This window comes from Pholcus phalangioides, unplaced genomic scaffold (genome assembly GCF_987345545.1).
Source record: "Pholcus phalangioides strain wild (caught in Gottingen) unplaced genomic scaffold, Ppha-v1.0 ptg000007l_1, whole genome shotgun sequence".
Lineage (NCBI taxonomy): Eukaryota > Metazoa > Arthropoda > Arachnida > Araneae > Pholcidae > Pholcus > Pholcus phalangioides.
The window spans coordinates 40,717,099-40,732,811 of record NW_028301600.1 but is presented as its reverse complement, the minus strand read 5'-3'; the positions used below and the strand labels follow the sequence as shown (position 1 = coordinate 40,732,811).

The 15,713-nt window shown below is 36.9% G+C and overlaps 1 protein-coding gene across 1 annotated transcript in view; it reads right to left on the bottom strand.

The window, feature by feature from the left end:
- The window catches only part of spel1 (DNA mismatch repair protein spel1), a 156,009-nt gene that overhangs the window by 43,826 nt on the left and 96,470 nt on the right, over positions 1-15,713 (bottom strand). The window contains exons 19-20 of the mRNA XM_089233222.1: positions 13,184-13,309; positions 1,912-2,007 (exon numbers count right to left, since the gene is read on the bottom strand). Of these exons, the coding sequence (XP_089089348.1) occupies positions 1,912-2,007; positions 13,184-13,309 (222 nt within the window). The remainder of the gene's footprint in view (positions 1-1,911; positions 2,008-13,183; positions 13,310-15,713) is intronic.

Genomic DNA, 15,713 nt, shown 5'->3' with positions numbered 1-15,713 from the left:
GTTTTGCTGTGGTCAAAAAAAGTAGAATGTTTGGTTTCATACTTTAACCAGTCATCTGGCCAGTTAATTTCTTAGTGTGCTACCTGTGGTGCCCTTTTCTATGTAGATGTGTGAGCATTTTTCTTTTCTTTTTTGAAAGCTTGAAGCTAATAAAATATTTTTTGACTGAATTTTTTATGAATACATTAAAACTGAGTTTATCATGTTCTTTGAAATAAAAAATAAATAAACAAAGAATAACTATAATAATTGAATTAATAATCAAAATAGAAATATGGAATTCTTAATAGTAAACAATGACAGCATGGGTTGTTTAAGTTCAAAATGAAAATGCAGGAAATATATTTTGTGAAATATGATTATTCTCTATTCTATCTACTGGCGAGCAAATAATGTAGGAGGATGCCTTAGGAGGCGGCAGCAGCTTTCCTTTTCTTCTTTCAAACTGAGCACAACTCTGGTATGTTGCCACGGGCAATTTGCAACCGAGTGAGTTGTGCCGGAAGTGCGAGTATGTGTACCTAACAGTCTGAGCAAGTGTATAAAGTGGAGCAAAAAATCGAAATGTGGATAAAAGAATCGGCTTGGGGTGCAAAAGTTGTCTTTTAAGCATACTAGCATGAATGCAAAATTTTTCAACTTCAATTAATTTCTTCCGGTGCTCCAAGACACTTAAATATTTGCCAAAAATAGATTTTTATGAAAATTTTGAATAAAAGTTAAAAAAATAAGTTAAGTAATCGATTTCACAGGGAAAATAGTATAGGCAGAGAATGAAAAATCATTTATTGTTTATTATTAAATGTATAATATTATTTAGTGTAGTAAAAGTTGGAAACCATGGTAAAAGTTGGAAGGAATGGTGAAAATATTCATGCCATACCCAAGCAGTTGAAAGATGCATTTGTCTAGTGTCTGAGGTGTCGGAAAGTGTGTGTGGAGAAAGAAGAGACACGGCTTCATATTGAATAGGACAAAATCAAGAAGCCATATCAAACATTTTAATACCAAAAAGCTCTTTTGATCGTTGATGATTGATCATTTTTGTTGCACCACGGTCATTTTCTGCACGCGAGGGCCAATTAGACCAGGACCTACAATTTATTGCCGATTCCAAACGGCAGGCTTGTTTTTTTATACTCATCGAGAGGTTGGTGCCCTAACCTCTCAATGGGGGACTCCCTGCGATAGCAATTTTTTGCTGCAGTCAAGTCACCGTTTTTTGTTGTACCCTGTGTCAGGAAAGTCGTCTGACAAGGACAAACCGGCTATTGAACTCGCGACACCTCTAAACATCCTTTAGTACTTTAGGCAAGTATCTTATCAACCGGGCTACCGTGCCCCATATATATATACACCAAAAAGCAAATATGTAAACCTTCAAATTAATACAATTAAAAAAGCCATTATATAAGTTCAACTTTTATAAGTTTTATGATTTATTGCTTTGATTTTTAAATTTATACTTCATGTATTATTATAAATTATTATTATTTATAAGTTTTATACTTTAATACCTGAATACTCTGCAAAATTTGTAAATATTTTTCATTAATTTAAAATTTTTAATACATTTTCATAAAAGTGTGAATTTTTCACTATTTTTGGGGCACTTGGGCCACCAGAAGATATGATTGGATTTCAATAAAAAAATTATACAAACTTTTTTTTTATAAATTTTCATCAAAATGTCAATTTTTAATTATTTTTGGGGCGCTTGGGGCACAGAAGACATGTTGCCACACACGTGAAACATAATTTGCACTCTGAGGGGTGCACTAGATTAAGTGAAACATTAGTACGGGGGGACCACAAGATTACTAACACCAGTCATTTCAGGCAAAAGGCCAAAAGATGTACCAACTCAGAAAATAGAATGACAAAAGTAGAAACATAAATGCCATCAACAACCTTTTTTCATCTCAATATCATTTGGGATGAAGTCCACGTCAGGTTGAAATTCCAAACATGGGTGTCGTGCTTGTTTAAGGACGATTCCTTGAGATCCTGAAACAAATAAATTTAAAATCCAATAAAAAATGGAATGTAATCTTTCTAGATAAAGTTTATTCATTATTTATGAAAAAAGAATCAATGTACACAGGTCAGAAAACACAAAAGAGAATGGAACAATTTATAGTTTTATTCATATAAATTGTGAAATGTGGAAGGTTTTAGTTATCAAAATATCAACTTCAGATATTGGAAGATACGTGAAAAGAAAGGGGTAGTCTAAACCAGTGATTCTAGACCAGTGGTCCTCAGAGAGGTTTGGGGGGGGGGGGTTCGTGAGCTTGCATAAGGAAACAATTAACTTATTGTTTTTACACTATTATGTGCCAAAATATTCTTTTGTAAAGTTGTGTGGTCTTTATCTTATTAGGAAAATTGGATCACTGACTTTCATCTAATTGGTAGAGAGGGTCAGTGCAAAGGTCACAAAATGTCAAGAACACCCTGGCTTAAACAGTTAAAAATCAAATTTTGATAAGTTATAGGTGGCCAAACTGTAAAAACTGTAAAATGCCCATTTTTGTGAATGTAAAAAAATCCACTTCATTAACCCTTTTAATGCTTTTCCTCTTTTACTTTTTTTTTCAATAGAATGCATTTTTCCCCCTCATGTAAAGATTCACCAAAATCGGAAGTATGGTCCTGGAGGAAACAGGATAAAAAGAGATTATTCCAAGTAGAGATTTTTTTTTTTATGCACGCAAATACAGAATTACTTGCACAAATAGGTTTTGGAGATTCAATATCTATAGACAATGGGGTATATGGAGGTTGGGGGGCATCTACGGGACGAGAGTGTATATTTATCATTAGAGTAGGTTGCCATTTTCTGCAAAGGAACAAACATTTTTTTAATATTTGTTTCTTATTTCAAAGCAAGCCTTGTATGGTTTTTTCTACAAGAGAGATTTTACTTCTTCCTACATTAGAGACTCAGACATGCCAACTTTCGGAATCTAGAAATCCGGAGATTCTCCAGGAGGGGGTACCCCCCTCGGGAAAAAAATTCACAAAAAACATTTCGAAAACTTTTTTTTTTTAAATCAATTAAGAGTTCCATTTCTTCCCCCCCCCCCCAAGGCAGGTTTTGCATTGCCAGGAAATCTTAGAATGGGAAAGAAGTAGTAGCCACTTTTGCAAAAATGCGTACAGGAGATACGAAACTAGTAAACATCCAACAATCAATCATTAGCATTGTAGCATTTTGCTAAAGCTTTTTTTGCCTTTTTGCTGAAGGAATTTTTTATCTAGCTTATACCCTGCTATCAGTGATTGATAATCTTGGGTTCTTTCTGAAGACATTTAATCGGAGTCAAAATACAAAGCTGCTAACGAAAAAACTTCTATTTACCCCACGGCTGTTAATGGAATACAATAACATTTATACAGGAATTTCGGCACCCAAGGTCATGCCCCTGATAAATGATTGCCGATAAACGCTATGTAAACAAAGTTACGTCTTTGCCAGTTACTTAAATGCGGCCACCAAGACTTTTTTTATGGCTGCTCGAAGGAAATGACCATGGCTGTCTTCTATGGGTGTTTTCCCTAACAACGACGGCAGTCATTGACGTCATGACAACGTGAAAGCTCACGTAAAATCTAATTTTCTGCCAAAATGCGTAGAAATTTTAACAAATCCGGAGAGCGGGAGGAAGGATGGGCCATCTGGAGTTCCCTGCCTAAATCCGGAGAGTTGGCAGGTCTGGAGACTGTTTATATAACTGCCTCCAGATAAAATGATTGCAATTGAGCCATGGGTGCTCATGCAATCCCAGTACAGTAAAACTTTGTTTAACCATCAGTTTTTGTTACCCGTCATTGATTAAAAAAAATGTACAAATGCCACCGGCAATCATAGATTACCGAAAAGCAGTTGCCGAAGGAACCACTGCCATTAATGGACAATGCCTTGACACAACCCTCTTCTGAACTGATCATCCTCATCAGATGATGGCCAAATAAAATGTCTCTTTTTCCCAGCAAATACAACTCCATTTATACAGCCTATGGACCAGGGCGTAATTGAAAATATGAAGCAACGTTACAGAAAAACTTTTATTGAAGGCTTGCTTTCATCTGATGATGCTGTAACAACAGTTGGGAACCCTTGGGGAATTTGCCAAAACTGCCTCTATCTCTTATTTTGAAACATGTTTATATAGTTGTAATTGTATAATTTTATAATACAATGTTATGTTTTCTTACCTTTTATAACCATGCACGGTTGATTAAATTATTCTGTGATATTTTCATACGTTCATAGTCCAACAAAATGTGCGATCCTGATCACATAGCCATTTTGATTTATTGTTGTTGCCAATTCTGTTTTGTTAAAGTTTCTATAAAAATATATTGTCATTTCTTTATGCAAATCTGATGTTATTTTTTTCTATTGGTCGTACTCAGATGTATATTTTTTGAGATGGTCAGTCCCTGGAGTTGGATCGGGCCGCACTTTCTTTTTTAGGTACAAATACCCGGAGTCACGATCGTCACTTCACATTTCTTTTCATCGCATTCGCTCTCAGCTCAGTGTTCATCATTTAAGGTGAAGTTGGTCGCCTTTTGGTGAATTATCTACAGTATGAAATAGTCTCACTGGTGCTCGGCACATCGCCGGCTGGTTCCGGATCTTATCATGCCTCCTCTCTAGTCATCCGTTGTCATCACCGTCGTCCTGGATCCTGTCATTGTTAGCCCGTCGTTTGGCTTGGCATCGATCCTAGTCTCCGATCCCGGCCGCCCGATCGCCACCTCGGCTCTACAGTAGCTGTTGAGCCTGCAGCTCTCGCCGCCATGTGGAGCCTCCGCTCGTGACCTTCGCTTGCTCCCGTCAAGGTCATCATGGGTCGTGTAATTCAAGATCGTCAAACTTCTGTCGCCGAACTATATTGATGAGTCAACAGATTTGCTTAGAAACTAGTATGAATTTGAAAAATAATTTTGTGATAGTTTTGTTAATCGTAACCTACGTAACTGTTAAAAGTGTTAATAAATTTACTAATGTTAAAACCTGGAAATTCTCTTGAAATCATTTGTCTCTCTTACTGTGTATCGATTACACCGATTTTGCCTGGGTTGCTATGCAGGGATGTCGCAATGCCACGACTGTCAAAGAATTTTGGAAGAGATACAACATAAAGGACGCTATTTTCAATGTCACCACTGCCTGGGCTGACCTTATATTAAAGTTTATGTTGATCGTTTTGTAAAATTAAATACAATATGTATGTATTATTCACTTTTCAACACATCACTGTACATATGTATTAAGAGATTTCTGTTATCCGTTTATTTGGTTATTATCCGTATCGTTGCGTTGGTCCGGACGGTGACGGTTAATCGAAGTTTTATTGTATTTTGTGATATGGATCAGAGTATAAACCAAAATTTATTCAAAAATCTAAAGTTTTATTCGAAGCTCAAGCTGAGCACTAGCAACAGAGACATTCTCATTTGATGAAATATAGTTGTACTAGCTAGTTTCCTTTCGACTTATGTATTCATACTAACTCTTACATGTTTTATTCTTAATTCATCGGCTTAATTCATCCAAGACTATGGCTATCAAGACTCATGGCCTCTTTATGAGGGATGCAGATGGGAGAGTTCAGGGTAAATGCAATTATTTTCTTGAAACTACGTGGACTACATGGATTGAGCTTAAAAACAAAAAGTGTCATAAGAGTATTGTAGGAGTTTGCTATAACCGATCGAATCAGAATCCAAACTATATCTCCAAGCTTCATGAAGAAATTTTGCACATGTATAAAAATAAGAGGGTAGTAATATTAGGGGATTTTAATTACCCATGTATCGATTGGGAGAATCTATTGGCTAGGGATATGAGATAAATTTAAATATGAGATTTTCTTAAGTTGGTGCTCAATAATTTCTTGTATCAAGAGGTATCAGAATGTACTAGGCCCACTTCTATTTTGGACTTGATTCTCACTAGTTCTGAAGTTCTCGTTGATCATGTTTTGGTTGCAGGCAATTTTTCTTCTAGTAATCATAGGGTTATTCCTTTTTTTTGTAGCTTCTTTGCAGATAAACCAACAATAAAAGAATGGTTCTCCTTGTTTTCGAAGAATCACCTTCAAACTTTTGAAGACAAATTAGAAGAGTTAAGTTAAGAAAGTTAGACTAGTTACTCTTCAAAGACGTTGGTATCAGTGGGTGTGGTAAGTCAGAGGGAAGAATTCAGAACAAAACTCTCCTCTTTGTTTGCAAAAAAGTGGGTTTGTTCATCGCAACCCTGCGGGTTCAAGGATAACATGCGTAATCTTTATCTTGAAAAGAGAAGGGTATCCAGAGAATACAAAAGTGGAAGAGGTGACCAGTCATCATTTACTGGAAAAAAGAAGGGCGATGAAGAAAGCAATAAGGGATAGTAAAAAAAGGAAGTTGAATCTATGTTGGCAGATAACACTGACTCTGACACAAAATCATTTTTCAGGTACATCAATAACTCACATCGCGAGGATCTGGGTTTAGACCCCAATGTCACCACAGTGGTGGTCGGCTGAAGCAGTTGTTCTGCAGTTCCCAACTTCGAGGCGCTAATGTGAGCCAATCTCCTCGTTAAGAAGTTTTGCGCAGAGAGCAACAGGCCTCTACAACGGTATAATTATTCATTCATTACACTTCAATCACTATGAGCTGAGGAAAAACTCATGGTTTAATAAAATTGATTGCAGATGGCAGCACTACACATAATAAGCATTACACAGAAACAAACTTCATGGAAGGTTCACTATACGTACACACACATTCCAACATGTACCAATTCGTTAGAAGTTCCGCAGAGGAATATGGATGAGGTGCATTTCTGGTTTAGTAGTAGGTATATCAAAGACTGATGTGGGTGGAGGAGTGGCCCTTTCTTAATAGGAGGGTCTAGGGTAGGTATGTGTAGTGCTTTCAATGGCTTTTTCACATCAGTCTTTAATAGAGAAGGCAATATACAAAGTACCAGTGTGGCATGGAGTGAGGAAGTCCTCCATAAAATTCAAGCAGAAGATGTGGAAATTCTATAACATCTAAAAATGTGTATGCAAGCAAAGCACTAGGATCACATGATATTTACCCTAGGGTCCTTAGAGAACGTGTGTCCTTGAATTGTATGTTGGTGCCAGTCGCACAGATTTACAGGAGCAGTGTTGCTAAGGGTATCGTCCCAAGAGATTGGAAGCTTGCTAAAGTGCTTCCGATATTTAGAAAGGGTAGTGGAAAAGTCATGTCCAATTACCATCCAGTGAGTATGGCAAGCTCACTCTCGAAAATTTTGGAAATTATTATCAAAGGGCAATTGGTGAAGCGGATAGATTAGAATAATGTATTGTCGGATAATCAGCATGGGTTCAGAACAAGAAAGTCATGTGTAACCAATGTCATTTGCTTCTATGATAACGTGACTAAGGCTTTGGCAAATGTCAAAAATGTCTATGTTGTTTATCTTGATTTTCAGAAAACGGGTCCAACATGGTAAACTCTTGAAGTGCATTAACACGAGATTGGGATTGGGGGGAGGGGCAACTTGCTGAATTGGATGGAATCATGGTTACGAAATAGGTCACAATGGTTTATGGCGAACAAGTCATTTCCTGATTGGACAGGTGTCACAAATGGAGCCCCTGAAGGAAGTGTGTCCTTGGTTCCATACTTTTTTTCACTTTTTATCAATAAATTTATCAGAGTATTGATGGGATTGTTAGCAAATTTGCAGATGATGTGACGCTAATGGGGATAGTTGGGAATCAAAGATAGAGAGCTGCTCCAGACCAACCTAAACAGGATTGCAGCATGGGCATATAAATGGAGCACAGCTTTTAGCGTTCGCAAGTGCACGGTTGCTCATTTTGGTTCAAACAAGCCACGTTTCACTTAAGAGTTAAATGGTGTTATTATTCTGGATGCAACTAGGATCATAGATCTGGGTATTCTTATTCATGAGTGGTTTAGGTTTTCTGAACATTGTTCAGCAGTGGTAAAAAAAAACGAGTAGAGAATGCTCAGTTTCATTCTCAAAAAGGTCTCTCGACGTTCTAATAAAGTGATCCTTCCATTTTCCTGGGGCTTAGTTCATCTTGGATTGGAGTATGCCATTAGATTTTGGAGACTTCCTACAGAGGTGGCTTAAACCCCCTTGACCAAGCCTATGTCTTGGCCAAGGGGGTGCAGCGAAGACCCACGTCTGCTCTTGATGGTGCACAAGGCTTAAGCTATGACACACTTCATTTTTTGAAAATGTTTACTTTGAAAGAGTGCAGGTGTCGGGGATATAATTGAAGTATTTAAAAATTTCAGCAGGATGGATAAAACGGACCATGAGTTATTAATACATCGTCAATCAACTGCTTCAACAAGGGGACACCTGTATCGATTGGTAAGGGATGATTCTAGGTTGTGGTGTTGGAGGGAGTTTTTCTCTAATAGGGTTGTGAATAAATGGAATAGCTCACATCCGGATGTCATGAATTCAAACACAATTAACACGTTTAAAAAGAAATACGATAAACACGATTGGTAAGGGATGATTCTAGGTTGTGGTGTTGGAGGGAGTTTTTCTCTAATAGGGTTGTGAATAAATGGAATAGCTCACATCCGGATGTCATGAATTCAAACACAATTAACACGTTTAAAAAGAAATACGATAAACATATTGGGATAAATCAAGAACCTATCCATACTTAGATGAGACAACCTTAATTTTTTAATGGGCAGTATATTTATATTTTATCATAATTATTGGTTTTTTATTGCTCTTATGGGGTGGCTGTATTTTAGATACAGTTGATATAATATAAACTTTATATATCTATTCAACATCCATATTTGTTTTATGAACATTTTTTGTAGCCACCTCGATGGGCATTTTGTCTGTTGCAGGGCTCCCATTAAAAAAAATCAGAAAATCAGGACTCCCACTCAAAAAATGAGTAGGAAAACGCAGGACTAAAAAGTAGGATGGGGGAGGGTAACCCTCATAGCATAATGAAAAAAAAATCCCTAAAATTTCTTTTTTTTAATTTTGAACTTTTTTTTTCATAGCACTATTTCAGTATTCTATAAGATTGACTCAAGCGAAAGGAAAATGACAAGTGACTTGGTTAAAAAACCAATTTTTGGCCAAAACAGTGTACTAGCAACCACAGATAATTCTTTTCTGTCTCTCCTCATATATATTACATTCTTTTTTGGAGTCTTCCAAAGTGCAGAGTCTGTCAACTCTCTTCGACAATGCACAGCAAATTTTGAGAACATATGTTTTTTAAGAATGATGCTCTTTCAAGACCACTTTCAAAAGTGCAGTGCAAAATGTGCAACAAGATCCGATGTAAATAAGGCAAGGTGAACCAGATAGTTTTAGTGTGTTCTCTATCCTTTTTTAAAGGGATTGGTTCATATTTTACTATTCAATGCCAGCACAAATGAAACACTTCCATTTCTAGCTCTTTGTTGAGCATTGTAAATATTTTTTATGCCTCTTCACACATGCCTTAAAAATACAGAAGACAACTGAATGCTATTGAGTAGCATCCGAATCACCAAACCTAGAATAGGCCTATGTATCTAACTGCTTTGTAATGCAAACTGTTGTTTCACCTATTTGCACTATAATTTTAAATGATGAATGCTAGTTACTGTACAAGACCGTGAAGTAATAAATAAAAAATTATTTTTTCCATCCAGGCAGAAGTTTTAATGACTACTATACTTGCTTAACCCTAGGTCCTATATAATAAGTCAAGGTGGACCAGGTGGTTTTATTGTGTTGTCCATCCCTTTTTTAAAAATATTTGTTTAAATTTTAGTGTTCATTGAGCCAGTGTAATAGTTTTGGCAAAAATGAAGCACTTCCATTTTTAGCTCTTCACTGAGCATTGTAGATATTGTTTATGCCTCTGCATACCCTAAAAATACAGAAGAAATACAATTAAAATCAATAATACGAATTTTGTTGATGGAATTCGGTTAAAAAGTAAGACAAAAACTAGAAAGTAGGACAAAAGTAGGGCATTTTACCAAAACGTAGGAAAAAGTAAGATGAGTGGGAGCCCTGCTATTGTGGTATTTGTATTTGTTTCTTTACACTATAAATTTTCTACAGTGGCCTGTATGAAATTCTAGCTTGACCGAAGACCCTAGCTTAGGCATCAATACCCCTTTTGGATCTCTTCAGTCCCTGTCAAGACATCTTTGAACTGATTTATACTTCAAACTGATTTGTCCTCTTTATAAAAATTGAACACTAGACATTCATGAGGGGAGAAGAAAGATATATTTTGAATAGGAGTTATGTAAAACCTCGAATGTTTGAGACTATTGCGATGGAAAGGTTTTTCTGTCAACAAATTAGATTTTCTTTATCTTTCTGATTTGCACATAAATGTTTTGTTCCCACCTGAAAACTGATTTAAATTCAATTAATAATTTTTGTGGACCATGTTTTCTTTTTTAGTACTTTACAATATTTACAGTTGATATATCAGCAAATACAATGTTGCTTAATTCAGTATTTCATATAAATAAAACTATGTGTTCCTCTAACTCTTTTGAGTAAGGGGTCATTCAAGTATTATGTCAGCATCGAGGGGGAAGAGGAGTGTTCAATTTGCTAACTTTTGATGACAAGGGGGCTTGGATGATGCTTACGTCATCAAACACCCTTTATAAAAATATGAAATATTCTTAATGAGATCTTACTCGGTGCGCCAAAAACGAGAAAAACATTTCGCCAGTATACAGTGTTGTCACACCAAGGCCTCTGTAATATTTGTCTATTTATATACTTGTATTTTGTTTAGTACTTGTTAGTATATGAAAATGTTTGTCACCACAGAAAAATCTATGTTTGTATACTCTGGACAGTTCAAGCGATCCCTTGAGTAGAATACTGTATTTATATATATTGTGTTTTTTTTTCTTTCTTTCTTAATAAACTATAATAATAGTTTGTGGGCACCTGGACTAACATTCTTCCTATTGAAAAGTCCCAGAGCCACTTTAGTGAACTCTAAATGTTTTACGGATCCAAGTGCTCTGGAACTGTGCCGTGTGTCACTCAAGCGATTCATAATTATGCTGCGGATCACTTTAAATAAAGGGAATGTGCCACATGTAGCTTGAGTGATGTAGAGCATCACTGGGGGCACTTAAGCACTCTAAAACGGTGCCACATGTCACTGAAGGGATCTCTAAATGTGCCACGATCACTTAAGTTTCTGGAACTGTGTCGAAGGCCACTTGTGATCTGTGAATGTGCCACGAGCCTACTTGAGTAATGTGAAAATGTGCCACGGGCCACCTAAATGCTATGGAGATGTGCCATGGGTCATCTAAGCTATCCGTAAATGTGCCACTTAGTTCATTTTTACAAAATTAGGTTTGAGGTGGTGTGCCACATCAGATAACCCCCCAGGGCCACATTTGGTCTGCAGGCCAAGGGTGTACCACATATGGCTTAGAGGGTGGGTGCAATGAATTTCTTAAAAAGAAATTTTGAGTTCTTAGCTTTCAAATAACATTGAAATTGACAGAAATTGATTATATTAACATATAAAAATATTTTCCTAAAAAATTTTAATTAAAAAAAACATTTTTTGCACTAAAAAATAAATTTTTCATCATCTGGTGGTGCTATGTGCTCCCCTGCCCACATAAGTCTCTGATCCCACCAATGTGCGTTAGGAGGTAGAGGACAGAGATGACAAAATTTTGCTGATAAGGGGGGAAGGGAATCAAAAATGGTCATAAATATGCTGATGTAATACTTGAACGGCCCCTAATACATTTGATGCTAGTTATAATGACTTCCATTGTTTTTCCAAAAACAGACGTTATATTGAAAATAAAACATACTAAGTAAAACATATATAAACTGAAGAGCCAAAAAAATTGGTACAGGCATGTGTATGCAAATAAAGAGATATGGAACCAATCAGAGTACGGTGCTGCAGTTGGCAACGCTTATATAACACAACAAGTGTCTGGCATAATTGTTAGATCGGTTACTGCTGCTACAATGGCAGGTTATCGAGATTTAAGTGAGTTTGAACGTGGTGTTATAGTCGGCGCACGAGAGATGGGACATAGCATCTCCGAGGTAGCGATGAAATTTGGATTTTCATGTACGACCATTTCACAAGTGTACCGTGAATATCGGGAATCCATAAAAAAATTAAATCTACAACATCACTGCAGCCGGAAAAAGATCATGCAAGAATGGGACCAATGATAACTGACGAGAATCATTAAACATGACAGACGTGCAACCCTTCCGTAAATTGCTGCAGATTTCAATGCTGGGCCATCAACAAGTGTCAGCGTGCGAACCATTCAACGAAGCATCATCGATATGGGCTTTCGGAGCCGAAGGCCCACTCGTGTACCCTTGATGACTGCACGACACAAAGCTTTACACCTCGCCTGGGCTCGACAACACAGACATTGGACTGTTGAGGACTGGAAACACGTTGCCTGGTCTGACGAGTCTCGGTTCCAATTGCTTCGAGCTGATGGATGTGTACGGGTATGGAGACAACCTTATGAATCCATCGACCCTACATGTCAACAGGGGACTGTTCAAGCTGGTGGGGGCTCTGTGATGGTATGGGGCGTGTGCAGTTGGCGTGATATGGGACCCCTGATATGTTTAGATACGACTCTGACAGGTGACAGGTCCAGTGTGCATTCCGACGGATTTGGACAATTTCAGCAGGACAATGCGACACCCCACACGTCCAGAATTGCTACAAAGTGGCTCCAGGAACACTCTTCTGACTTTAGACACTTCCGCTGGCCACCTAAATCCCCAGACATGAACATTATTGAACATATCTGGGATTCCTTGCAATGTGCTGTTCAGAAGAGATCTCCACCCCCTCTTACTCCTACGGATTTATGGACAGCCCTGCAGGATTCATGGTGTCAATTACCTCCAGCACTACTTCAGACATTAGTTGAGTCCATGCCACGTCGTGTTGCAGCACTTCTGCTGGCTCGCGGGGGCCCTACACGATATTAGGCAGGTGTACCAGTTTTTTTGGCTCTTCAGTGTATATATATAGTAAGATAGTCATCATATAAAAACATGGGACTTGTAACGGTACAGTCATTACTAGTCAGATCATTGACTATATTATAGTCATAAAAACTACTTTACCCTTTGGCAAGATTTTTGGACGAACATATGGCTTTGGCGCACTAAAAGCTAAAGATGAAAATGATACTAGCACATCCAAATGGGCAATAGTTTCACCAAGAAGTTTCATGGGAAGACAATATGTAGCTAGAAAAAGAAAATACATTATTTTACACATGTACATGTATTATTTTACACATCGTGCATGTATCATATCCCTTTTAGACCCTGATGCCACACATGTGTAAGGAGGTCGCATTATATCACTGCAGAATTGTTTTCTTATGACCTCAGGGAGCTAAGCTCTGACTTAAGGGATTGTGTAAATTTTAAGTTAGAAATATGGTGGATATGAACTTTAGGGGCTTAAATCAGAAGGTGGCACTTTCAGGGTTTTTAATATGGCTTCACGGAGAAGTGCCCCTGGGAAAAGTGTGATTTATTACATAAAATTTGCGTAATAAATTGTATGTGAAGATGAATATACCCTGCATCATCTTGGCTGAAAAATTTGAATCAAATTAATTATTTCTTAACAAAAAAAATTTTAAAAATGAAGATTTGCTGACATTTTTAGGGTTTTATGTTTTAAATGTATTTTTTTGGGTATCAAAAATACACAAACATTTGAAAATTCCAAAAAGTGAATGCTCAGGTCTTTAAGGGATATAGTGAAAAATACCATTTCATATAATTAATGTTATTATTAAAATAGTCCTTATCAACTACAAGGAGAAACATTTGATCACAATGGTAAGAATTATATCTCCAATTCTTTCAATTGAAAAAAAAAATTATATAAAACATTTGGTGGTAAGGGTCAAATATTAATCTATACCTTTTGAGCAAGCAGAGATATCAGGATACTTCAGAAATAAATATATTTGAAATGCAATTTGCTACTTGTCTAGGAAGAATAGTTTTGTCATGAACTTAACGCAAGTTTTGAAAAAAAATCACTAACCACAACAGCCAGAATGAGTGCGATATCTGTACTTGTAGCTGGTGCCATAACAGTGGTAGGTATGACAAGAAGCTGTTGGTTTGTTCTGCTGTTATTTTATTTATACACATCAGCGATAATCATAGCCTGCACAAATACCCCTCACTTAACACATTTTCGCTGTAACAACATTTTAAAAAGTTAATTTAAAAAAATTTAAAAACTTGTAAAAGTTGGAAAGGGAGGGGGGGGGGGTGATTTTAATCTCGAAAATGAGCCAGCAAGTTAGGGATATGAAATAGTTGAAATGGCAAAAATCTGTTGGATTTGTGGACATAGATGTGACAAATGTGGATGAAATGCTCAAATTTCACTCATCAGAGCTCATTTATAAGCATCTGGAAATGGAAAACTAAATGAATGAGATGAAATTTTAAAAGCATTGCTAAGTGTATTAGAATGCTTTCAATATAACTGGTTGAGGGCTTTTCTAAACGCACTGACAATGCCATAGGAATTGCAAATCAAAGAAAATGATTTTAATGAAACTAGAATTATTCAATTTGCTTGGGATATTCGTCTGGACGAAGAATGTTGTTCAACAGCTAGATCTCAATTATTTCATTGAAGCATTATTAGCCTATCTTCTCACTCTTTCCAGGAGAGCAAAGATCCAAACTCACCAGAACCAGTCTATCATATGATTGAAGACTACAAAAAAGTATATAGTGTTTTTCTGCAACTTCTTTTGGTGTTTGGTGTTGAGTTACATTTTTTTATCCTTCTGGAGAAACCAAAGGGACCTTACCCATACTAAATTCAACTCACTTCACACAATTTCACCTTAGCAATCATTTTGCAGAACCACTCAATCGCATAAAGCAACACACACCTATTGTACAATGTTGTTAAATTTCACAAGCAGTGAAGTAATCACCAATGTTTAAATGACAAAATGAGGTAGAGAATTTTTGGTCTATTGGGAGCAAAGTAATCCCTAGTTCATATCAGAAAAGCAATATAATGTCTGGTGTCATCTGCACTTTGTGGAAAATGTTTCAAGAAACCAGGTTCATATCTAGAAAGCCTAAAAAAAAGGCATCCAATAATGATGACAGTCTATGAAAATTGGTATTGGGTCTTTCCTGGGACTAAATAACATTCCTTCACTATCAGGAAAAGGGACCATTATTGCAGCGCATTTCATGCTCTGGGTAGGCAGCATGTTAGATGGCTGCTCACCACTCTATGTATTTAACAGGGCCTTCTTGATTGCTCAGAAGTATAGGGAATATATTTTAGAGTCCTGCATGCAACATCTCGGGGATGCAGTTGGTTCTCGGTTTTTTTAAATTAACAGCAATGCTTGCCTACATACATCCCCCAAAGCAGAATGTGCCACAATCGGCGACGTACGTAGCAGAACAATTAGCGCTACTGCAGAACAATTTGGAAGAATTTTAAGAAAAAGTGAAAAAAAAACACTATTTTACAGCATGGGGATTTTTTACCGCAGAACATTTCCAGTCAGCCGAGGGCTCGTCGCAGAACAGTGCTAAACATTCTGCTTTGGGGCATACATCTAAACCGCTAAATTAATATCTTTAC